Source organism: Salvelinus sp. IW2-2015, linkage group LG5 (assembly GCF_002910315.2).
Source record: "Salvelinus sp. IW2-2015 linkage group LG5, ASM291031v2, whole genome shotgun sequence".
Taxonomy (NCBI): domain Eukaryota; kingdom Metazoa; phylum Chordata; class Actinopteri; order Salmoniformes; family Salmonidae; genus Salvelinus; species Salvelinus sp. IW2-2015.
This window is the reverse complement of record NC_036844.1, coordinates 1868664-1893785: the sequence shown is the minus strand read 5'-3', so window position 1 is coordinate 1893785 and position 25122 is coordinate 1868664. Positions and strand designations below refer to the sequence as shown.

At 42.0% G+C, this 25122-nt stretch overlaps 3 protein-coding genes across 5 annotated transcripts in view; 1 reads left to right on the top strand and 2 right to left on the bottom strand.

The window, feature by feature from the left end:
- The window catches only part of LOC111963782 (early estrogen-induced gene 1 protein), a 70672-nt gene extending 64332 nt beyond the window's left edge, over positions 1–6340 (bottom strand). For both annotated transcript variants that reach the window (XM_023987294.3, XM_023987295.2), the window contains exons 1-2: positions 6257–6340; positions 5362–5710 (exon numbers count right to left, since the gene is read on the bottom strand). In XM_023987294.3, coding sequence (XP_023843062.1) covers positions 5362–5507 — 146 coding nt within the window. In that variant the 5' untranslated portion in view covers positions 5508–5710; positions 6257–6340. The remainder of the gene's footprint in view (positions 1–5361; positions 5711–6256) is intronic.
- Positions 6341–7879: 1539 nt separating this feature from the next.
- Positions 7880–9480, bottom strand: LOC111963608 (nuclear apoptosis-inducing factor 1). Its single transcript, XM_023987135.3, has 3 exons — positions 8921–9480; positions 8642–8689; positions 7880–8384 (listed from the first exon to the last, which is right to left on the bottom strand). Exons 1-3 carry the CDS (start codon positions 9363–9365, stop codon positions 7936–7938), a joined length of 942 nt encoding a protein of 313 aa, XP_023842903.1. The 5' UTR covers positions 9366–9480; the 3' UTR covers positions 7880–7935.
- A 393-nt stretch (positions 9481–9873) lies between these two features.
- Positions 9874–25122, top strand: part of LOC111963781 (calcium-binding mitochondrial carrier protein SCaMC-2-B) — a 56922-nt gene continuing 41673 nt past the window's right edge. The window contains exons 1-2 of one of the 2 annotated variants that reach the window (XM_070443516.1): positions 9874–10022; positions 10525–10846. In XM_070443516.1, the coding sequence (XP_070299617.1) occupies positions 9880–10022; positions 10525–10846 (465 nt within the window). In that variant the 5' untranslated portion in view covers positions 9874–9879. The other variant, XM_023987291.2, reaches the window with a different exon arrangement.

Here is a 25122-nt window from a genome sequence, read left to right as displayed (position 1 = left end):
TGCGAGTGCGGGGAGGAGGAACAGGATACACTGGACTGTGGAGACGCATTGGAGATCCAGAACATAGAGCTGGATCAATATGTCCTGGCTGGATGCCCATTCTAGCCCGGCAAATGCGAGGAGCTGGAATAGAGCGCACCGGGCTAAGAATGTGAACTGGAGACACCGTGCGCATCTCTGCATAACACGGTGCCTGACCAGTTACACGCTCCCCACGGTAAGCACGAGGAGTTGGCTCAGGTCTCCTACCTGACTCAGCCAATCTCCTCGTGTGCCACCCCCCCAAAAAATATTGGGGCTGCCTCTCGGGCCTCCGTGCTAGCCGTGTACCTTCATATCGTTGCCGTTCCTCTATTCTCCGGTATTTTTCCTCGTAGTATCGCCGTTCCGCTTTCACTGCCKCTAACTCCTCCTTAGGACGGCGATACTCCCCCGGCTGTGTCCAGGGTCCTGCTCCATCTAATATCTCCTCCCAGGTCCATTTCCCCATTAAGCGCTGTTCCTCCTTTTCACGCTGCTTGGTCCTGTTATGGTGGGTTATTCTGTCACGTTCGTCGTAAGGAGGAGACCAAGGCGCAGCGTGATAAGAATACATTCTTCTTTAATAAAACGAAGAACACTAAACAAACTATCAAAAAAACAAAACGACCGTGAACGCTATAAGACACAAGTGCTGACATGCAACTACACATAGACAATAACCCACAAACCAAACTGGAAAATGGCAACCTAAATAGGATCCCCAATCAGAGACAACGATAAACAGCTGCCTCTGATTGGGAACCAATTCAGGCCACCATAGACCTACATATGCCTAGACTACACACAGACACCTAGACATACAAACACCCTAGACAATACAAAACAATCATACCCACCCTCGTCACACCCTGACCTGACCAAAATAATACAGAAAACATAGAATACTAAGGTCAGGGCGTGACAGCAACGAGCCAGGCGGCCCAAACTGTTGCATATACCCTGACTCTGCATGCAATGAACGCAGGAGAAGTGACACAATTTCACCTGGTTAATATTGCCTGCTAACCTGGATTTCTTTTAGCTAAATATGCAGGTTTAAAAATATGTACTTCTGTGTATTGATTTCAAAAAAGGCATTGATGTTTATGGTTAGGTACAGTCGTGCAACGATTGTGCTTTTTCGGAAATGCGCTTTTGTTAAATCATYCCCCRTTTGGCGAAGTTGGCTGTCTTCACACAGTTCGCAACAAGCCAGGCGGCCCAAACTGCTGCATATACCCTGACTCTGTTGCAAGAGAAGTRACACAATTTTCCTAGTTAAAAGAAATTCATGTTAGCAGGCAATATTAACTAAATATGCAGGTTTAAAAATATAAACTTGTGTAGTGATTTTAAGAAAGGAATTGATGTTTATGGTTAGGTACACTTTGGAGTAACGACAGTYYKGTTTTGCGAATGCGCACCGCATCGATTATATGCAATGCAGGACACGCTAGATAAACTAGTAATATCATCAACCATGTGTAGTTAACTAGTGATTATGATTGATTGATTGTTTTTTATAAGATAAGTTGAATGCTATATAGCAACTTCTTACTGCATTCGCGTAACAGGCAGGCTCCTCGTGGAGTGCAATGGTGGTGGTTAGGTGCAGGTGGTTAGAGCGTTGGACTAGTTAACCGTAAGGTTGCAAGATTGAATCCCCGAGCTGACAAGGTAAAAATATGTCGTTCTGCCCCTGAACAAGGCAGTTAACCCACCGTTCCTAGGCCGTCATTGAAAATAAGAATGTGTTCTTAACTGACTTGCTCAGTTAAATAAAGGTGTAAAAAAAAAAAATGAAATCGTCCCTAATTAATCAGCCATTACGATTAATCGGTCAACCTCTAGTTCCTAGGCCGTCATTGTAAATAAGAATTTGTTCTTAACTGACTTGCCTAGTTAAATAATAMAAAGACTTGCATTATTTGAGAAAAACACATTGTGTGGATTATATTGTCATATTTTCCACCTTCAAATCTTTTCAAATATACACCCTTAATCAGATGGTGCAGTGGGCCACACATGCAGTCATTGACAACACCTCTGGATTGGAGGATACAAACATTTACAGCTATACCCATGATAAACAACCAAGTTTGAGAAGTGTGTTTGAGTTCCGAGTTCCTGTGGAATATGCATGGCTGTGTTTAACAATGACTGCTGCATACGCATGATAGGTCAATAAAGCTCTGCTCACTGACCCCCCAGTATTCAAACTACAAAACGGATACACCAGACAAGAYGGTGTGCTCCTCTTTCAGAGGACATTGCAGTTCTCTACTGTAACTGTTATTCGCATTATTCCCCGTATTCAAAACCCCAGCCACCACACTGGGCTACAACAGGACAGCCAATGGACACATGTCTGTGTGTCAGAGAGCTTAAAAGGTTAGGCTAAACCAGTGGTTACCAACCAGTAAGACGCCTGGGGGTACTTGGCCTATCCACAGGGGGTACTTGAGAAGACCCATAGGCTTACTGGAAAAATGCACATGAGGGGGAACTTCAGGGGTTCTCTTGGTAGAGCAAAATTCAGTTGGTGGTACAGTAAGAAAAAAGGTTGGGAACCACTGAGCTACTGTCTAGTACTCAGCTGTCTAGTACTCAGAGTCCACCTGACCTTCGTTACTATTGTCAACAAATCCTTTGTTTTACTTTGCAGAGTCCATAGCGTCAAGGATGTCAATAATGACACTAAGACTTTTACAGCTACTAATACTACTAATACATCATACTTTGACTTATGTATCTACTGTATACGTACGTGGTGGTTAGGTGCTTTGACATATTTACAGTTTGCACCCAAACTAGAAATCTGGTTGGTTGATTTGCAGAGCTGACAATCCAAGAGTAGCAACGTTAGGTGAGAGTCCTTTGATTCAGCGTTGCCTTGTCGACATTACAGCAATGTCTCGTCAAAGTTGCCAACTCAGTCTCTTCCAGAGTTGAGACACAAATCAATGTATTTTTTTCAATTCAGACCCTTTCATACAAGCAACATATGCACGAGAATGAGAGATGTAACAACAACCCTTGTAACACAGTCCCTRGGGATGACAATAATGTTGGCCAGCACTGTAGAATCTAGCCATTTATCTAATCCACTATTTCAAACCCTACACCTTGACAATATGAAATKAAGTGCTTTGACGACAGAGTTCTCTCCATTAAGCAAGGCAAAGGCAACCCAGCCAACTACGGCTAATTTACAGTCACGTYAAACAGTGCAGCCAGAATAAAAACAAAGTAGCAGCATTTGCATTTGTTTAAGCTGTTTTCTAGTGACATTTATTTCAATACATCCATAACRATAAGCTAATGAGGCGCGATTTTGCCTGGCATAGAAAATGTTTTCACTCTTCAGGACACTGTTGTTCAGAGGAGCTAGCCAACAACACAGCTAACACAATCACTTCAAACAGAAGCTGGAAAGACTGCAAACTAGCTGTACTTCGTTTCGTTTKACCTTTTTTCAAATGACATTTCTTTGTATATATCAGTAAAAATGATGCGTTCATTACTATGGGACAACTGAAAATCGAATTTGAATATTGAAACAATGTTGCAAATGTCGGCGAGACAGACAGTAAGGTTTATACAAATCTCTGCTGTTGAAAACKAAATGTTAGTCTAAAAGAAATGTGAGATAATTTCTAGATGCTTTTTATAGTGGAGATCAAGTTTATAAATTGCCTGGCTGTGCTGATGAGACAGTGGATTGCGCAGTCAGATGGAACAGAGTAAATATGCATTTTATCGCCATAGATTTAGCTGGTGGTAACTTGTGGAATAGACACYKGCTAGAATGCAGTTTTAATCAATCAGCATTCAGGATTAGACCCACCCGTTGTATAAATCTGCATAATACCCTGACAGATCTCCCTCTCTCTCTCTGCAGAGGCTAACTAGACCCTGGYGTCTTAWTYAAAGACAGTAATTCCAGGGAGAGAGTGGATGAGATCATTACCCAAAACGTGATGAGAGGGGGAAGGAGAAAAACAACTGTAGCAGAGAACTAGGGCTGTAGCCTAGTGTACATAGACTAGGGCTAGTCCTGCGCTAACGTGAAGGGTTAGAGTAAGTGGACTAGTGCAGGAATATAGTAAAGGGATGCTACACACTGGTGGGTGGGGGGGTTGCTGCTGATAATTTTTGGTAGACGGTRGGACGGGGTACCACTTAACAGACCGCTACTATAGATCGATTAACATGTAGGCCACCYTGTCTGGCGGACATACAGCTCTAGGAGGATTACAACTGTTATGAGAAGGACTGTTTTGCTTTGAAGTACTACTTGCTTTGGAGTACTACATCCATGGATTTCCACATTTCCCCCATGCCTGAACATATCCCCCATGCTGAGATATAAACACACAATTACAAATGGAGACTCCCAGATGGTGTAAGATGAGTGTAGGAATGTAATTAATTKAAATGAACCAAGCCTATGAAGGATAACTGTCTACAAAAGCACTTGTTTCCACCTTGTCAGTCTACATTTGATATTTAACTCAAAACAATTTATAAGGAAAATAATTGCTTGGAAAGGTCACTGCCATCTGCCAACTTCGAGCGCTGAGTGTGACAGGGAAACAATAGGAGCACTCACACACAATCACAGCAAGCAATTTGACGCAATACAATTTAAACATCTGTGCCATTTACCTACCTGCAAGTAGGCCTACTTATACATAAATGTACATATACAAAAATGTCTTGGAAAATCATTGTTGCCAAAAAGGATAATATGGAGATATCACTATATCATTCCATTAAACAAACTGCTAGAATTATTATTTGGTGTCTGCACACAGAAAAATATTTTTTTTAAACAGGCAGAGTGACAAATCTGCAAAAAGCAACAAATATAATGCACAAAACCTAAACATAAAATTGTTATTACATTTGTTGCAACTTTTGGCAGGGATCCAAGTAGCCTATTCACCTATTCACCTATTATTCTCGAGATCCTATTATTCTCTTAAAGAAATATATTATGTTTAGAAAAGTGATCTTGCTTATTATAGCTACCTAATAATCCTCTGTTTACAATACTAATAGGTGTGATCCACTTGTCATCTATTGTGTAGGTCTACTCAGGCTAATCCTTCTTGTGCCTACATTGATAAAACTMTTGTGCCAACCTACATTGATCAAATCAACCTTTCAGGACATTCAGGCAATAGCCTAGCCTGGGTGCCAGCCTGTTCCTGCTTTCTTGCAAACCCCCAACATAATTGTCATGTAAAACAGACTGGTACCCAGGCTAGCAATAGGCTAGCAATAGCCTACCCTACCCCATGTAAAAAATGCATTGACATGATAATTGTTTTTTACCTGGATGATGAGACGGCAAAGTCCCCACCTTCCAACAATCGGATCTTGCAGAAAAGTACCACGTTGACAAACGGCACGGCTGTGAGCTCCTCCAATGTAAAATGGATTTGAAACTTAAACCTCTTCTTTTTCATTAAAAACGCCATTGAGACTGAACTGAACTGAAATGTCAATAATTGATAGGTTTATGCAGCAGACATATTCCTAAATTAAACCTTTGGGATTGACCAACAAAAAGGATAGGAAATGAAACAAAGTAATAAAAATAAAAAATCGTTTTCAATCAGGAGCTTGGAAGTCCTTGATTGTGTTGGCTCAGTATCTCTGATGACCCAGTGTTGATTCGGACCTGGAGCAAGAAAAAAAATACAATAATAGGTGCTTTATTACGATCATATATGCTGGAGATGATTACAAACACATCTCATATGTTATCCCCAATTTATCTCACATAGGTAATAAGCCTTTCATTAAATATCTATAACAAACTTTATTACGGTATTCAATTTGGCCAACTATAAAGAAAATATTTGGAAGGCATACCCTACACAGAATAAATGCTTTGTAAAGATTTGGCTTTTCTTTACACCGTGTTGGTTGTGGGATTTAGAAATGACAATAAACTACACCATTCCCCAAACAATTTAATGCACACATTTATTCGCTAATCGGGGATTTCCAGGAGTCAGCATCCGTCAACAATAACAAGGAAAGGTAGTTCGTTCGTCCCATGATCAATTCGACTCTTCTGCATACATTTTACCAAGTATTTATTGTCAACCCTCTACGCAAACACAATCGCATTTCACCCACAGGCCGACATTAATTCACCGAAGTGATACACAACACAAGCACAAATCGAAGGCAGTGAAATTATGTCAAAGAAGTAGTTTACCTCATGTTCAACGAAGACAACAGGACATCTCCTCAGGCCAATAAAAGGACATTCACACTTTACTTTGAATCAGGGTGGGCTGGTCTTGTCCCTCCTCTCTTCCAAACAGAGCTGCTAAGCACCGCCTATTGGCTTAGAGAAGCGTGTAGGTTACGTTTTGCATTATGTTTAATAAGTCACCTGACTTGATACAGTCTTTACATATATAAACATCTTAAACATTAGAATCAATTTATTTTATCCAACCAAAAGTGATATAATTTTCTGTTCATTAATACACCTCAATCAACATGTTAGGCTAATTTGATAAAAAAAACGACATAAGAAAATTGCGTTCCTCTATAGACCTACTCTCAACATATGACTATTATGTGAAAACATCAAYGTAGGTTTATTTGTAGACCTGAGAAATCACTAAAATAAGTCTACACGCTGTAATGTCAAATTGTGATTTAAATCTTAACATATACCGCCATCTGCTGGTAATTGTAACATTGACGTTGCATCCCCAGATTCGTATTGCATTAAAGCACACATTTTACAGTAAGTGGTATCAGCATCAACTACCTGTATTTTCCCATCAGATCCCCAATATTTCAGTTAATGAAATAGTGACACAATTTAAAACACTACAGAGATGAATGGGTCAGATTCAGTCCTACAAATGCAATAACATAAAAATAGAGAAAAGGTTGAAAAAGACTAAAGTAAATACGAATATTTCATGGTATCATTTAAACAAAGTTTATTTTTGTTGCTATGATTTTTAAAATATTTGATATCACTTGGAAAAATAAACAATTCTGCACAAATACAAAATCGTGATGCAATTCTGGCCCAYTGTCTGTAAAGAAAAATGGCTTCCATTCCAATTTCATATAAGGAATAACAACTGCAATAATACAACAGCTCTGCCTGGGTCAATTTAGCTCTTCTAAGAACAATATGTTTTTGAAGATTTKATATACTCTTTTTAGTAAGTATGGCTATGGTCAATTATACCAATCAATAGTGGAAAATGTGACTTCATTTTACAACCATTACAGCAACTTATTTCTATCTAGATATGTAGTATGTCTATCTAGAACTACAACCCTAAACCTCTGTGCATGCTCATTCTAAGGGAACTCATTGCAGTTATCTTTCTCTCAAAGTTCTCATATTTCATACAAGCATGAGCAAGCTCACAAACACATTTCATACACACACCTCTTCCGTAAACACTCACTCTCTCACACTCACTCTCACACAATCTCTCACACACTCTCTCACACACACTCTCTCACACACACTCTCTCTTTCTCACACACACTCTCGCTGACACACACTCTCTCGCTGACACACACTCTCTCGCTGACACACACTCTCTCGCTGACACAATCATCTCTCGCTGAACACACTCTCTCTCTGACACACACACTCTCTCTCTGACACACACTCTCTCTCTGACACACACTCTCTCTCTGACACACACTCTCTCTCTGACACACTACACTCTTCTCTGACACAACCACTCTCTCTCTGACACACACACACACACACACACACACACACACACACACACACACACACACACACACACACACACACACCACACACACACACACACACACACACCACACACACACACACATACATTGTTAATTCTCGGCTGGCTGTGGCAACGGGATCTTGGGCCTCTATTGCGAGCCCTCTGCAGGAGTCCCCGAGTTGTTGGAGTTGTCAGTCCCGCTCTGCAGGAACTTCCTCAGGTCTTTGAGAGCCGGCCTCATCATCTGAACCAGGGCCAGCAAGGCTGCCTGGGTGCCCTCCAGGGCCTGGGCCTGCCTCTCCTGGGCGTAGGCCTGCGCCTCCTGGGACCTACGGATCATCTGAAGTAATTGGTTCTGGCCCTCCAGATGCTGAGCGATCTGCCTCACGTGCACATTGGTGACCCRCTGTTCCTGGAGGAGCCGTGCCGAGTTGAGGGCAATGCGGCTCTTCAGCTCCTGGGGCTTGGCCTGGCTGGGCGGTTGGGTCGAAGACACTGCCGTCAGCATTTCCACTGGATGCGACTCCATGGCGGTCACCACGGTGGTGCAGTACTCCACCATGCCGCCTTCCTCCAGGGTGTGGTACGTGGTCTCAGCTGGTGGGAAAAAGACAGCTTGTTAGAAAAGGATTCTTCACTCCTGGTCCCAGAGAGCTACAGGCTGTGTAAKATTTTTCTCCAGCCTAGCACTAACACTTCTGATTCTACTATTAAAATTAAGACCKTGATTAGCTGAATCATATGTGTTAGTGCTGGGCTGTAAGAAAAGCCGKCTCACCCTGTATTGTTCACCTTGCGACTGCCTCCATAACAGTTTACAGAACCAGACACTTCAAACCGAATAAACGACTTACCATCTAGGGATTTCGTCTCCTCGCATGATGCTGAAGCTGTCTGAAGGCCTACAAATATCAGAAACAGTGTTTTGAATAGGTTAAGCAATGTATTAAAGCAATGTTTTCCCTTTCATTTGGGGTGGCAACCTGAATAAATGGTTATTGTGACATAAATAAATAACGTCATCATCTTCATACTAGTAATGTGGAAAATTTGAGATTTGAAAAACTGGAATTTGCTCTAGCTCTTCTTGCCAAAGTCATTGCAGCCTGGTTAGAAACGTATGAAAAGCGTACTTTCCGTGAGTGTCACGGTGGTGACTGAGCTCATAGTAACAGGTAAAGTTATCTCAGCATTTGGGTCTCCAGCAGGTAAACTGATGATAGTCGCCTCTCCCAAGAGGTTACAAATACGCTGCTGCATAGCAGTGAGGATAACGGGAACCGGAGTGCAGTCGGTAGTGTTCTCCTCAATTGCCGCCCTCGCCTGTGCCACTTTGCGCCTCACCTCGGTCTTCATAWCCGAYCACTTCTTMTTGACCTCGGCCAATTCTCTTGGGCAGGTTGTTACAGCGTTCACCTTCTTCAGGATTTCTATCCACGCGTTATTCTTTGCTATGTGAGTGACTCCCGCATTGAAGTGGTTAACGAGTATGTGCTTTTGTTTCTCAATTTCCTCCACAATAATTTCGACCTCTCTCTCCGAAAAATTCATTTTTCTCTTTTTGCCATTCGATGCCATATTTGCATAAATTGCTGTTTCTTTTAAATAATTGTGCGTATTGTACGTAAAATAGTAGGATTTACTCAATTGATCTGCGCAACGTAATGGCTTCCAGAATCGSCTTCTTCTTCCTACAAACAACGCTTACGTTCGTTGTGGTTAGAACTCCGCCCAACCAACTGTGGTTGGTTACATTCCTCCAGTTTTGCCTGCTGTGGTTGGCTAAACTAAATGCCAATTGTTTATCCCAATTAAAGTAATTATCTCGCTCCATGTAGTAAAAAACAACAACAAATTGACAAAATGTCAACATTGCATCAATATGAATGTAGGCTGTGTTGTAATGTGGATGTTTTTYATGAGATWAKTTTTTTTTCATTTATSGATTCATTTTAACCGATTTCGTTCTGGGTTTTACACATTTACATCAACGATGGTGATTGGCTACTGGACCTATCCATCATGCACATTCCAACACCCTCCCTATTCACTGTTCATTCTTCACTAGTCATTTCCTGGCCCTAGGTTGAAAATGCTAAGTAGGCAGGAAGAGCCGGCACCGGCTTTTTTTTTTTTTTGTGGTATCAGTTATCAATCCAACTGCCAAGTCAAACGGGAGGAATTCGCCGGCTATATCCAAGAAAGGGCAGTGGACATCTTCAATACCAGTAGAAGGTATCACTGAAGTGACTTTCGTGGCACATTACAGCAAAAACTTGTTGAAATTTACAGTATATTGACTAAGTTACATTGTAACGCGGCTCAGCATCCACCTCATCACTTCTCAGCTGGCAGACRTAGCTAAAATAGCTAACGTTAGCTAGCTAGCTAGCTATTATGCCGGTTGCTAGTAAGCCAACCGAGTTAGCAGAGAATTAAAGAAGTCAACCGTTATGGGCTAAACCTGGATAACGGTGGAATAAGATGGTTACATTGCAAGGTTTACATTTGACTGTTTTGTCTGCACTACTTTTAGCAGTCCTGAACAATTTAGTTAGAACGCACGTGACGTGGTGGCTAAAATAGACTTGTCCATATTTGGCAGCTAGCCAAGCTACCCCAATTCACATTAAATTTAGATATAGTAAAATATCGGCTATCGATTTTAATAGTTTGATAATATTGGTTCCATCCGTATGATGCACAAGCAAGGGTCGTTCGTGKCCCCCTTGCTCAGCGTGGTCTTCTGTCAATGCCAAGCAGATGAGGCGCACCGGGGTTCTGACCCAGGTGGCGGGGTCGAGGATACTGGGGGTCCATCCTTCCCATCCCCCCCTCCAGCTCGGGAGCGGCCGTTGTCAGGAGAGAAAACAGGTTCCTGTGATGACTCCTGTGAGCCATCGTATCCATGCGAACTTTGTGGTGGACCCGAGCAGGACCACAGACTGAAAGTGCTGTTTCAAGTCCTGGACGTGAATGGTGATGGGGGCATCTGCGTCAACGACCTGTCCATTGGGCTCAAGAAACTGGGGGTTCATCGCACAGAACTCGAGCTTATGGTAAGTGTATCGTTTTAATACAGTGCCTTTGGAAAGTATTCAGASCCTTAACATTATTCAGTTTGTTAGTTAGCCTTATTTTAAAATGTATTAAAACAWTTTTTTTTAAACCTACATAACATACCTCATAATGAAAGCAAAACAGGTTTCGATTTTTTTGCAAGTTTATTATAAATGAGAAACATAAATACCTTATTTACAGAAGTATTCAGACCATTTGCTATGAGATTCGAAATTGAGCTCAGGTTTAATCCTGTTTCCATTGATCATCGTTGAGATCCTTGAGTCCACCTGTGGTAAATTCAATTGATTGGACATTATTTGGAAAGGCACACTCCTGTCTATATAAGTTCCCATAGGTCAAGCCATGAGGTCGAAGAAATTGTCCGTAGAGCTCAGAATTGTGTCGAGGCACAGATCTGGGGAAGGGTACCAAAACATTTCTGCAGCATTGAAGGTCCCCAAGAACACAGTGGCCTCCATCATTCTTAAATGGAAGAAGTTTGAAACCACAAACTCCTCCGATACCTGGCCGCCTGGCCAAACTGAGCAATCGGGGGAGAAGGGCCTTTGGTCAGGGAGGTGACCAAGAACCCGATGGTCACTCTGACAGAGCTCTAGAGTTCCTCTGGCGATGAGAGAACCTTCCAGAAGGACAACCATCTCTGCAGCACGCCACCAATCAGGCCTTTATGGTAGAGTGGCCAGACGAAAGCCACKCCTCAATAAAAGGCACATGACAGCCCGCTTGGAGTTTGCCAAAAGGCACCTAAAGACTCTCAGACCATGAGAAACAAGATTATCTGGTCTGATGAAACCAATATTKAATTTTTTGGTTTGAATGCCAAGCGTCACATCTGGAGGAAACCTGCCACCATCCCTACGGTGAAGCATGGTGGTGGCAGCATAATGCTTTGGGGATGTTCTTCACCGGCAGTGACTGGGAGACTAGTCAGGATCGAGGCAAAGATTAACAGAGCAAAGTACAGATATCCTTGATGAAAACCTGCTCCAGAGCCATCAGGACCTCCGAATGAGGCGAAGGTTCACCTTCAAACAGGACAACGACCCTAAGCACACAGCCAAGACAACGCAGGAGTGGCTTCAAGACAAGTCTCTRAATGTCTTTGTGGCCCAGCCAGAGCCCAGACTTGAACCCGATATACCATCTCTGGAGAGACCTGCAGCAACGCTCCTCATCCAACCTGACAGAGCTTGAGGATCTGCAGAGAGAAATGGGAAAAACTCCCCAAATACAGGTGTGCCAAGCTTGTAGTGTCATACCCAAAAAGACTTGAGGCTGTAATCGCTGCCAATGGTGCTTCAACAAAGTACTGAGTTAAAGGGTCTGAATACTTATGTAMATGTGATATTTCTGTTTTTTATTGAATACATTAGCAAARATTTCTAAACCTGTTTTTGCTTTTTCATTATGGGATACTGTGTTTAGATTGAGSGGGGGAAACAATTTTAACCAATTTTAGAATAAGGCTATAATGTAACAAAAAATGTGGRAAAAGTCAAGGGGTCTGAATACTTTCCGAATGCACTATATCTTTCTAAAGATTAATAACTTAAGGAGAAGGTGAGACGCAATAAGTTCAAGCAAGCTAATTAACACTGTGACAGGATTAACTGATTTAATGTTGACTCCCTGTTCAGTGTTTACATAATAATCTATTCTATAACTATGGGCAAAAGCTAGTAAGTAAAGCAGTAGTCACCAACTGTTTCTGAGTCTATCACTTTCGGGTCGTTAAAAACCAAGCCAAGATTTACCTCTCAGATTAACTTGTTAAAATATGACTTAAAAAGTGTTCACSTATGCAACATTACCCTAATAAAAACTGTTCTGTAGGAATGAGGTTTGTGCAGTAGCCTAATTGCTTGACCTGACAATATTGTTATTCTCAGACCATATTATATTTCAAAACTTAAATAAATCAGTTTTACTAAAGAGGCACAGCTGRGCATAAATACAAATAATTAGCTTTTTTGTTTTACTGGATTTTTCTGATGGTCAGTCTCAGCGAATGGAGGGATAGAGCAGCAGAGGGCCTGTCTCTCACAGTCCCTGCTCTCTCTCCCGTCCTTAAGTAAGACTGACCAGAGAGAGTGGGCACCGTCCTGCACGATGTTGAAACTCAAGTTGCACTGCATTATTTTTGCCTCATGCACAAATATTCCTTGATATTAAAATAGAAATGATGAGCCGCAAATAATAAAACRCAGGCTTTTCAATAGGCTACATTTGGCTGCTCATTCCTTGCAGCTGCAGTGTGTTGGTTGGTTATAGGGAGAAGCATGTTTTATGGTTCGTGAAAGTGTTAACAGTGCTTAAAAACTTCAACATGAACTCAGTCATAAAAAGAGCAGCTCTTTTCTGCATTCTATGACAGTCTCTCTGGTCATGGTTTTAAAAGTTATGAATAGTATCTAACTCGCGTAGTATCTAACTTTGATGTAGGGTCGTGGAAGCTGCATGCACAGTGATTTGAGCTATCCAATTAGCTTCTCAAAGTAATGTTTTCTTCACCTCAAACAGCAAGCAAACAAACTGTTTTTACACCCATTGAGAATGACAAMAGTTCCTCAATGTATTTTAAGTCTTTCCAGCTCTCGCCCTTTCGATAACCACTCAGCTTGAAATGGAAATACTGTCATGCTCTGATCCAATGGAAACATCATAAAATAGGCCTACCAGATTACTTCTTATCCCTTGACACCAAATAGCCTATAGCTGTGTCTGACTGGAGCTCACTGGCGGGGAAACTGAGTGCCCAGAATATTTTACATTTACATTTAAGTCATTTAGCTGACGCTCTTATCCAGAGCGACTTACAATTTGGAAAGTTCATACATATTCATCCTGGTCCCCCCGTGGGGAATGAACCCACAACCCTGGCGTTGCAAGCGCCATGCTCTACCAACTGAGCCACAATTACAATGTTGCAAGTTTGCTAGGGCAAGCTTCAGCTGGACCCAAGTTGATACAATGTTTCAAGTTCTTTGCAGACAGGCCAGACTGATTTATTGGATATTTATTTTATCAGGATATTTTATACCTGCTAATGTTATTYGTGGGCTTTATGTAGGCTATTTTTACATAGTCGGCAATGGCAATAGTACCTTTTTACATTTAGCATTTTCATTTAGATTTGGATAGAATTTTGATTAAGCTCTATTTCGAGTCTCATAGCAAAGGGTCTGAATACTTAAGTAAATAAGGTATTTCCTGTTTAGTTTTAATACATTTGCTATAAAAAAAATATTTAAAAATTAAGTATTCGCTCCGTCTTTATGGGGTATTGTCTGTAGATTGCTGACGATTTCTGTATTWGTTTAATCCATTTTAGAATAAGGCTGTAACATAACAAAATATAGAAAAGAGTCAAGGTCTTTCCCAAAGGCACTGTTTCTTTGTTTTGGAAGGCATTTGGACAAGGGAGCTCACATTTCCAGAGTGCACCTGACCTCTCGTTTAAAAACGTTTTTCTCCTACCATCACTTAAGTTTGTTAAGTTTGTTGCCGATATGCATTTATGCCTAAAATTGTTTTTAACTTGAGAAAAGTTGCAGTGTTTATCCTATATTTAGCAGCGGTGGGCCCACTACCATGGACTTTAAACTCAACGTTCTTGTGTGCCTGTAAAATGGCGCCGGAGCAGAAGGCAGACGGTTTACGTGCCCCCAACCGATTGCATATATTTTTTATTTTTTTTACATAATGTTGCCGCTACCGGCTCTTATGACCGAAAATAACTTCTAGACATCAGGACTGCGATTACTCACTATGGACAAGCATAATAATTGTTCTTCTTTCACGACTGATGAGCCCGAGGCGGAGGATATACGGCTCCCTCGGGAACAGGCCCCAACCCCAGTGATCTGCGTGAAGAGGAGGCAGAGAAAGAGGCCGGAGGGCAGGCTGCSTTCTGAGGAGTAGGAGGTGATCGAATAAACCCCCACTCCATCTCAATTCCGCTCGCAAACATGCAATCTTTGGACAATAAAATGGACAAGTTATTGGGGAAGATTAAACTACCAACGAGACATTAAAAACTGTAACATCTTATGCTTCACGGAGTTGTGGCTGAACGACGACAATATCAACATACAGCTGGCTGGTTATACGATATACCGGCAGGATAGAACAGTGGCGTCTGGTAAGACAAGGGGCGGCGGTCTATGTMTTTTTGTAAACAACAGCTGGTACACGATATCTAATGAAGTCTCGAGCCATTGCTCACCTGAGGTAGAGTTTCTCATGATAAGCTGCAGACCACATTACYTACCGAGAGAGTTTTCCTCTATATTCTTTGTAGATGTTTACATACCACCACAGTCAGAGGCTGGCAACATGACAGCATTGAATGAGCTGTATTCCGCCCATAAAACCAACGAAAACGCTTCACCCAAGACGCCGCTCCTAGTAGCCGGGGACTTTAATGCAGGCAAACTCATTATTATAACAGTTTTACCTATTTCTATCAACATGTTAAATGTGCAACCAGAGGAAAATAACTCTGGCCACCTATACTCCACACACAGAGACTAGAGGTCGACCGATTTTATGATTTCTTCAATGGCGATATCGATTATTGGAGGACCAAAAACAACTGACAATTATTAAATCAGCCGATTTTTTATATACAGTGGAGACAAGTATTTGAGACACTGCCGATTTTGCAGGTTTTCCTACTTACAAAGCATGTATGAGGTCTGATTTTAATTCATTTAGTCATTTAGTGTTATCATAAGTACACTTCAACTGTGAGAGACGAATCAAAAATCCGAAAATCACATTGTATGATTTTAAGTAATTCATTTGCATTTATTGCATGACATAAGTATTGATCACTACCAACCAGTAAGAATTCGGCTCTACAGACCTGTTAGTTTTTCTTTAAGAGCCCTCCTGTTCTCCACTCATTACCTGTATTAACTGCACCTGTTTGAACTCGTTACCTATAAAAGACACCTGTCCACACACTCAATCAAACAGACTCCAACCTCTCCACAATGGCCAAGACCAGAGAGCTGTGTAAGGACATCAGGATAAAATTGTAGACCTGCACAAGGCTGGGATGGGCTACAGGACAATAGGCAAGCAGCTTGGTGAGAAGGCAACAACTGTTGGCGCAATTATTAGAAAATGGAAAAAGTTCAAGATGATGGTCAATCACCCTCGGTCTGGGCTCCATGAGATTATCCTCGTGGGGCATCAATGATCATGAGGAAGTGAGGGATCAGCCCAAACTACACGCAGGACCTGGTCAATGACCTGAAGAGAGCTGGGACCACAGTCTCAAGAAACCATTAGTAAAACACTACGCCGTCATGGATTAAATATCTGCAGCGCACAAGCCCCTGCTTAAGCAGCGCGCATGTCCAGGCCCTCTGAAGTTTGCCAATGACCATCTGGATGATCCAGAGGAGGAATGGGAGAAGGTCAGTGGTCTGATGATTCAAAATAGAGCTTTTTGGTCTAAACTCCACTCGCCGTGTTTGGAGGAGAAGAAGGATGAGTACAACCCAAGAACACCATCCACCGTGAAGCATGGAGGTGAAACACATTCTTTGGGATGCTTTCTGCAAAGGGACAGGATGACCTGCACCGTATTGAGGGGAGGATGGATGGGGCCATGTATGCGAGATCTTGGCCAACAACTCCTTCCCTCAGTAAGAGCATTGAGATGGGTCGTGGCTGGGTCTTCCAGCATGACAACGACCCGAAACACACACACAGCAGGGCAACTAAGGAGTGGCTACGTAAGAAGCATCTCAAGGTCCTGGAGTGGCCTATCAGTCTCGAGACCTGAACCACATAGAAATCTTTGGAGGGAGCTGAAAGTCCGTATTGCCCAGCGACAGCCCCGAAACCTGAAGGATCTGGAGAAGGTCGTATGGAGGAGTGGGCAAAATCCCTGCTGCAGATGTGTGCAAACCTGGTCAAGAACTACAGGAAAACTATGATCTCTGTAATTGCAAACAAAGGTTCTGTACCAAATATTAAGTTCTGCTTTTCTGATGTATCAAATACTTATGTCATGCAATAAAATGCAAATTAATTACTTAAAAATCATACAATGTGATTCTGCAAAATCGGCAGGGTCAATTACCTTCTGCCTCCCCACTGTATACATATACAGTGGGGAAACAGTATTTGATACACTCCGATTGCAGGTTTCCTACTTACAAAGCATGTAGAGGTCTGTAATTTTTATCATAGGTACACTTCAACTGTGAGAGACGGAATCTAAAACAAAAATCCAGAAAATCACATTGTATGATTTTTAAGTAATTCATTTGCATTTTATGCATGCATAAGTATTTGATCACCTACCAACCAGTAAGAATTCCGGCTCTCACAGACCTGTTAGTTTTTCTTAAGAAGCCCTCCTGTTCTCCACTCATTACCTGTATTAACTGCACCTGTTTGAACTCGTTACCTGTATAAAAGACACCTGTCCACACACTCAATCAAACAGACTCCAACCTCTCCACAATGGCCAAGACCAGAGAGCTGTGTAAGACATCGAGGTAAAATTGTAGACCTGCACAAGGCTGGATGGCTACAGACAATAGGCAAGCAGCTTGGTGAGAAGGCAACAACTGTTGGCGCAATTATTAGAAAAAGAGAAGAAGTTCAAGATGAGGTCAATCACCCTCGGTCTGGGGCTCCATGCAAGATCTCACCTCGTGGGGCATCAATGATCATGAGGAAGGTGAGGATCAGCCCAAACTACACGGCAGGACCTGGTCAATGACCTGAAGAGAGTGTGGACCACAGTCTCAAAGAAAACATTAGTAACACACTACGCCGTCATGGATTAAAATCCTGCAGCGCACACAAGTCCCCCTGCTAAGCAGGCATGTCCAGGCCCGTCTGAAGTTTGCCAATGACCATCTGGATGATCCAGAGGAGGAATGGGAGAAGTCATGTGGTCTGATGAGACAAAAATAGAGCTTTTTGGTCTAAACTCCACTCGCCGTGTTTGGAGGAAGAAGAAGTGAGTACAACCCCAAGAACACCATCCCAACCGTGAAGCATGGAGGTGAAACATCATTCTTTGGGGATGCCTTTCTGCAAAGGGACAGGACGACTGCACCGTATTGAGGGAGGATGGATGGGCCATGATATGCGAGATCTTGCCAAACACCTCCTTCCCTCAGTAAGAGCATTGAAGATGGGTCGTGGCTGGTCTTCCAGCATGACAAACGACACGAAACACACAGCCAGGCAACTAAGGAGTGGCTCCGTAAGAAGATCTCAAGGTCCTGGAGTGGCCTAGCCAGTCTCCAGACCTGAACCAATAGAAAATCTTTGGAGGGAGCTGAAAGTCCGTATTGCCCAGCGACAGCCCCGAAACTGAAGATCTGGAGAAGATCTGTAGGAGGAGTGGCCAAATCCCTGCTGCAGTGTGTGCAAACCTAGTCAAGAACTACAGGAACGTATGATCTCTGTATTGCAACAAAGGTTCTTACCAAATATAAGTTCTGCTTTTTCTGATGTATCAAATACTTATGTCATGCAATAAAATGCAAATTAATTACTTAAAAATCATACAATGTGATTTCTGGATTTTTGTTTTAGATTCCGTCTCCACAGTTGAAGTGTACCTATTGATAAAAATTACAGACCTCTACATGCTTTGTAAGTAGGAAAACCTGCAAAATCGGCATGTATGAAATACTTGTTCTCCCCACTGTATATATTAGAGGTCGACCGATTAAATTGGAATGGCCGATTTTTAATTAGGCCGATTTCAAGTTTTCATAACAATCAAATCGTATTTTTGGGCGCCGATTTGCGTTTTTTTTTACACCTTTATTTAACTAGGCAAGTCAGTTAAGAACACATTCTTATTTCAATGACGGCCAAGGAACGTTCTGCCTCGTTCAGGGGCAGAACGACAGATTTTTAACCTTGGCAGCCTTGGCACGTGGGATCCAATTGCAACCTTACAGTTAACTAGTCCAATGCTCTCAACACCTTTACATTTCACTCCACAGAGGAGCCTGCCTGTTACGCGAATGCAGTAAGCATAGGTAAAGTTGCTAGCTAGCATTAAACGTATCTTATGAAAACAATCAATCAATGACTGTCATTGCTCCAATGTGTACTTAACCATAAACATCAATGCCTTTCTTAAAATCAATACACAGTATATATTTTTAAACCTGCATATTTAGCCATAAAGAAATCCAGGTTAGCAGGCAATATTAAACAGGTGAAATTGTGTCATTCTCTTGCGTTCATTGCACGCAGTCAGGGTATATGCAACAGTTTGGGCCGCCTGGCTCTTTGCGAACTAATTTGCCAGCTGGGCCACATGTATATAAATAAATTTTTATATATATATATATAAATATTTTAAGAAGGGCATTGATGTTTATGGTAGGTACATTGGTGCAACGGCAGTGCTTTTTTCGCGAATGCGCTTGTTAAATCTATCACCCGTTTGGCGAAGTAGGCTGTGATTCGATGATAAAGAACAGCACCGCATTGATTATTTGCAACACAGGACAAGCTAGTTAAACTAGTAATATCATCAACCATGTTTAGTTAACTAGTGATTATGTTAAGATTTGATGTTTTTTATAAGATAGGTTTAATGCTAGCTAGCAACTTACCTTGCTCCTTGCTGAACACAGTCTCCTCGTGGAGTGCTAATATAATCGGCGTCCAAAAATGCAGATTACCGATTGTTATGAAAACCGAAATCGTCCCTAAATATTGGCCAGGTCGACCTCTAAAAGAGACGCAATACAAAGCTCTCCCTCGCCCTCCATTTGCAAATCTGACCATAATTCTATCCTCCTATTCCTGCTTACAAGCAAAAATTAAAGCAGAAGCACCATGACTGATCAATAAAAATGGTCAGATGAAGCAGATGCTAAGCCAACAGACCTGATTTGCTAGCACAGACTGAAAATTTCCGTGATTCCTCCAATGGCATTGAGGAGTACACCACATCGTCATTGCTTCATCAATACGTGCATCGATGACATCGTCCCCACAGTGACCGTACGTACATACCCCAACCAGAAACATTTTACATTTACATTAAGATGTAAATGGATTACAGACAGCAGACAGCACTGAGCTAAAGACTAGAGCTGCCGCTTTCAAGGAGCGGGACTCTAACCCGGAAGCTTATAAGAAATCGCTATGCCCTTMGACGAACCATCAAACAGGCAAAGCGTCAATACAGGACTAAGACTGAGTCATCTGATGAGCGTCAGAGACGGTGCGGTATGTGGCAGGGCCTGCAAACCATTAGACTACAAAGGGAAGCACAGCCGAGAGCTGCACAGTGACACGAGCCTACCGGAGGAGCTAAACTACTTCTATGCTCGCGTCGAGGCAAATWACACTGAAACATGCATGAGAGCACCACCTGTACCGGATGACTGTGTGATCACGCTCTCCAAAGCCGATGYGAGTAAGACCTCGACAGGTCAAAATTCACAAGRCCGCAGGGTCAGACGGATTACCAGGACGTGTACTGCGAGCATGYGCTGACCAACTAGCAAGTGTCTTCACTGAAATKTTCAACCTCTCCCTGTCCGAGTCTGTAATACCAACATGTTTTAAGCAGACCACCAAGGTAACCTGTCTAAATGACTACCGACCCGTAGCGTTCACTTCTGCAGCCATGAAGTGCTTTGAAAGGCTGGTAATTGCTCACATCAACATCTCAAAAACCCKAGACCCAATCCAATTTGCATACCGCCCCAACAGATCCACAGATGATGCAGGCTCTATTGCACTCCACAATGCCCTTTCCCACCTGGACAGAAGGAACACCTATGTGAGAATGATATTCATTGACTACAGCTCAGCGTTCAAGCTCATCAATAAGCTAAGGACCCTGCGACTAAACACCTCCCTCTGCAACTGGATCCTGGACTCCTGATGGGCCGCACCCAGGTGGTAAGGGTAGGTACACAACAATGACTGCACGGCCAGGCACGACTCCAATACCATCATTAAATTTGCGATGACACAACCGTGGAAGGCCTGATCACAGACAAGGACAAGACAATCTATAGGGAGAGGTCAGAGACCTGGCCGTGTGGTGCAGGACAACAACCTCTCCCTCAACACGTGATCAAGACAGAGAAGATGATTGTGGCCTACAGGAAAAAGAGGACCAAGAGCCCCATCTCTCATCGACGGGGCTGCAGTGGAGCAGGTGTGAGAGTTCCTTGGTGTCCAATCACCAACAACTAACATGGTCCAAGCACACCATGACAGTGTGAAGGCGGGCAGAAAACTTATTCCCCCCAGGAGACTGAAAAGATTGGCATGGGTCCTCAGATCCTCAAAAATGTTTCACAGCTGCACATCGAGAGCATCCAGACTGGTTGCATCACTGCCTGGTATGGCAAACTGCTCGGCCTCCGACCGCAAGGCACTACAGAGGGTAGCGCAGGCCTAAGACTCCAGAACTTCTAGTCAAATGGCTACCAGACTATTCACCCCCTCCCTCACACTGCCACTCTGTGTCATCTTGCATAGTACTTTAACTCAACCTACATGTACATACTATCCATCAACTAACCGGTGCTCCGCACATTGACTCTGTACGGGCACTCCCCTGATATATTGTTATTCTTTTACTGCTTATTACTTGGTTACTTTTTCTCTCTTATTTTTATCCATATTTTTTTTTTAAACTGCACTGTCGGTTAGGGGCTCGTAAGTAAGCATTTCACTGTAAGGTCTACACCTGTTGTATTCGGCGCATGTGACTAATAACATTTGATTTGCCTGTTGGACTTCACTAGAATATTTTAATTTTGTTTGTAACTTGTTGTATGAGTAGTTGTCTCCTCACTGCTGTGAGAACCACTCCTTCCTTGTCCAACTATCTTTAATTATCTCCAATTTCCCCCATATTCCCTCGAGGGAACCCCTTGTACCCTCCTGTTTATCTTCCTCTTGTATTKCCTAACCTCTACTTCTCCTGTGAGATGGTCTCCTGGCGCCTGATCAGCGCCCTTTGCCTGCCCCAGTCGCCATCCCAGCACCAGATCTGATGGACATGAGTCATGACTGGCTGCCAGTGTCAACTCCCTAGTTCTGTAACTATTACTTCATGGCCAGAAATGTGTAGGAGGACAAATCTATTTTTGGATGGCAATTTAAAAAGGTATTATCTTTTATCTTAAAGTAAACCCTGGCAAAGCTGACATTCTTGAAGAAATACAATTGTCTTGTGTTAGTAGCTTAGGCCTACACACAACAATGGATGTCAGTTTGCCATAAACCCAAAYCAGCAGACAGACACAAACGCCAAATGAAAAAAGTGAATCCTCTAACTGAAAAAAATAAATAAACAACCTGGGTATAATCATTTTGGTTCAAATAAGTGAATGTGGTTGGAAAATAAGAGTAGCCTAATTTAAAGAGGGGTGTTCAAAGAGCGGTGTTGTATGAAACCTTGATAATTCAGATGGTGTTACTGGCCAATTCCACTGTAAAAGAATAGTGCCGACTGATTTCATACTTAAAATGTATTCCAAACAAAAACCACTGATTTCAAACTTTAACAAACCATACAACTCTAAGGACTACTTTTAACAATTTACATTGAACATTTTACAAAAAGCATTTACTGGAAGAACTGTGCAAATGCAAAGTTCGGTAACAGAATTTTGGGGAAATCTTATATATTTTTATGGGACCACATTTTCKAAAAACTCTTAAATATCTGCTCAGAATCTAGATCCAAAGATGTCTGCTGAAGGAATGGGGTGTCAGCTTTGACATAACAGAGTTTGAGAAAATCTATTTTGGTTATTTAACTATACAGCAAGTGAAGTGGTTTTATATTTGGATAACATATTTGTTGTAAAATAATTTCATCATGGGTCCATGATCTGTACTACACAGAAAAGCATTATTATGGATATGAATGTCATTCTCTTTATGGTGATGTACCCTAAATAGGTACACAAAAAAGGTAGAAATATGCAATATCCTCCTGGGCATATTATTCTACACACTGGCTGTTCTTTTAATGAGCTCCGCCACCAAACAAAACCAAATTTGGTAGCCTATCTGAACCAATCATAGACATCAATGTTTCACAAGTTTGACATCAAAGCACAGTAGAGTATAGTCAAGTAGAGTATAGTTCAGTACAATAAAGTATAGTACATTATAGTGTACTTAACTTGTGTGCTCTATAAGACTAACGTAGTGAACTATACTTTTCTTTACTGTACAAACGTTGTGAAACAGACGTCTATGATTGGTTCAGATTTGTTCTCGTCTAGATCGGACCAAGTGTGAACCAGTCATGGAGGTCTATGTTTGGGCCAAATGAAGTAGTAGAAATCAAGGCTGGTCCGGACCGGACCAAAAAACAACGCCTGTGGATGTTGAAATCAAGGCCAGGGTGACTGACCTAATTTCATCTACCTTTCAACGTCCATGGACGTCCGGTGTCGGTTGGTGCTCAGTGGGTGAGGATGCTGGTTACAGTAACTGGAACGAGAGGGGGCTCATGGGTAGGAGTCCGTAAGAGCAGGGAGAGKTTGTCCAGACTTTTCACACTCTTGCTTTGACCACCAGACGACTAAGAAATTTCCCAATTTGTCAACTTCATATTCATCATCGTCAGCACCACCCCAACATCCATGGTTGATGTGGCGCCTAGTGGCAGCCTTGGTAGTTTAYTCCTGTAATTTCTCAATAATTATTTGTTTCAAGTGTTTGTTTGTGCGTTGTTTTTAAAAACAATATTGATAACTATTCAAGTTTTGAATACAGACATTTTGGTTATCAACATTGAATTGGYTTGGATATTTGACTACTTCTCCAATCAACTAGCTAGTTGTTTTGATTTGAGAAACCAGCTTAGATCTTCCCAGATCATCTCATCGCCTGGAGCCAAGGACCATTGTGTTTTTCATGTGTGCAGTTTTCTGTACATTGTTTCGGAATGGTTGCTTCAACTGCTGGACAGAGTTTTTGTTATTTTTACCAGAGGACTTTTAGCTGCTTTTGATGTGCTTCTCAGCTGTGGTAACTATGGAATCTAAAGATGCAACTAGACACTGGTAGTGTTGCACGGTATACCAAAACTTTTTTTGATACTAGAACATGAAACAAAAAGGTAGGGGCGTGGATCAGAAAACCAGTCAATATGGTGGTGTGACCACCATTTGTCTCATGCAGCACGACATCCCCTTCGCATAGAGTTGCTGTTGATTGTGGCCAGTTATGGTTTTCATGTGTACATTTTTGTGGAACAGTTTAATTTAATTTATAATAACTATCTCAAAAGCATTAGCTGTGTTCGAATACTCCTAYTAACTGTACTATTTGTGATGTGAATTGAGTATATAGTATGCTTATTGGTCATAGTATGGATAAAGTTAGTATGCCAAAAGTTCCCGGATGTCGTACTAAATTAGGCAAAATACGAAGTATACATGCAGTGGACACTATTTCCGTGTTTTTAGGGCCCATAATGCAATTCTTCAGAAAATGGGTGTGGCTTCACAGCGTTTTCAGATTTGAAGAAAATGGCGGAAAATATGTAGCTTAAGTCCAACAAGAGCGGATACAAATTCATTGCTTTAACTAATTATGACAAATGTTAGGAAAATGTTGAGTAATGTAATGACTTTTCATAAGTTACTTTACACGTTACTTTGGCTGACAATTTTCTAGCTACGCTATCCTATCCAAACCGCATAGCATTACAGCAGTATGTACCGGTATGTTAGCTAGTTACCTAACGTTAGTTGGCTACTAATACATCGAACTTGCCAGGCAGAATTATTAACTATCTGCTATCTAACCAACGTTAAGTGACTTGATTATTCACATCATTCTTGGCTAAGTGGTATGGTCATTGTGTGTTTCAAACGAACATGGTTCATTCTGGCTATCTACTCAGATTTCAGAGCACTCTCACACAGAATAACGGATGACTTTACGAACGCTCAACACCTGTTGAATATGGCTGGTATCAGAAAAGGTCTGCAAAAAAAAAAGYGTAATTAAATTGTTGCCAGCAGCACATAGTCACCAACGCTCTGGATAACCAGATCTGCTAGGGAAAGTAAAATGGTCAGAGTGAGGTGTTCTCTCATTTGTGTCTGGCAGTAGCTAGCCAACATTAGCCAGTTAGCTTGGGTGCTTGACTGCCGTTGAACGCTCGGATCAGCCCTACTCCTTGACCAGAGCGTCCAGTGTGCCCTTTGAACGCTACGAGAGGGAAACACTGAATTTACGAATGGACAATCTGACA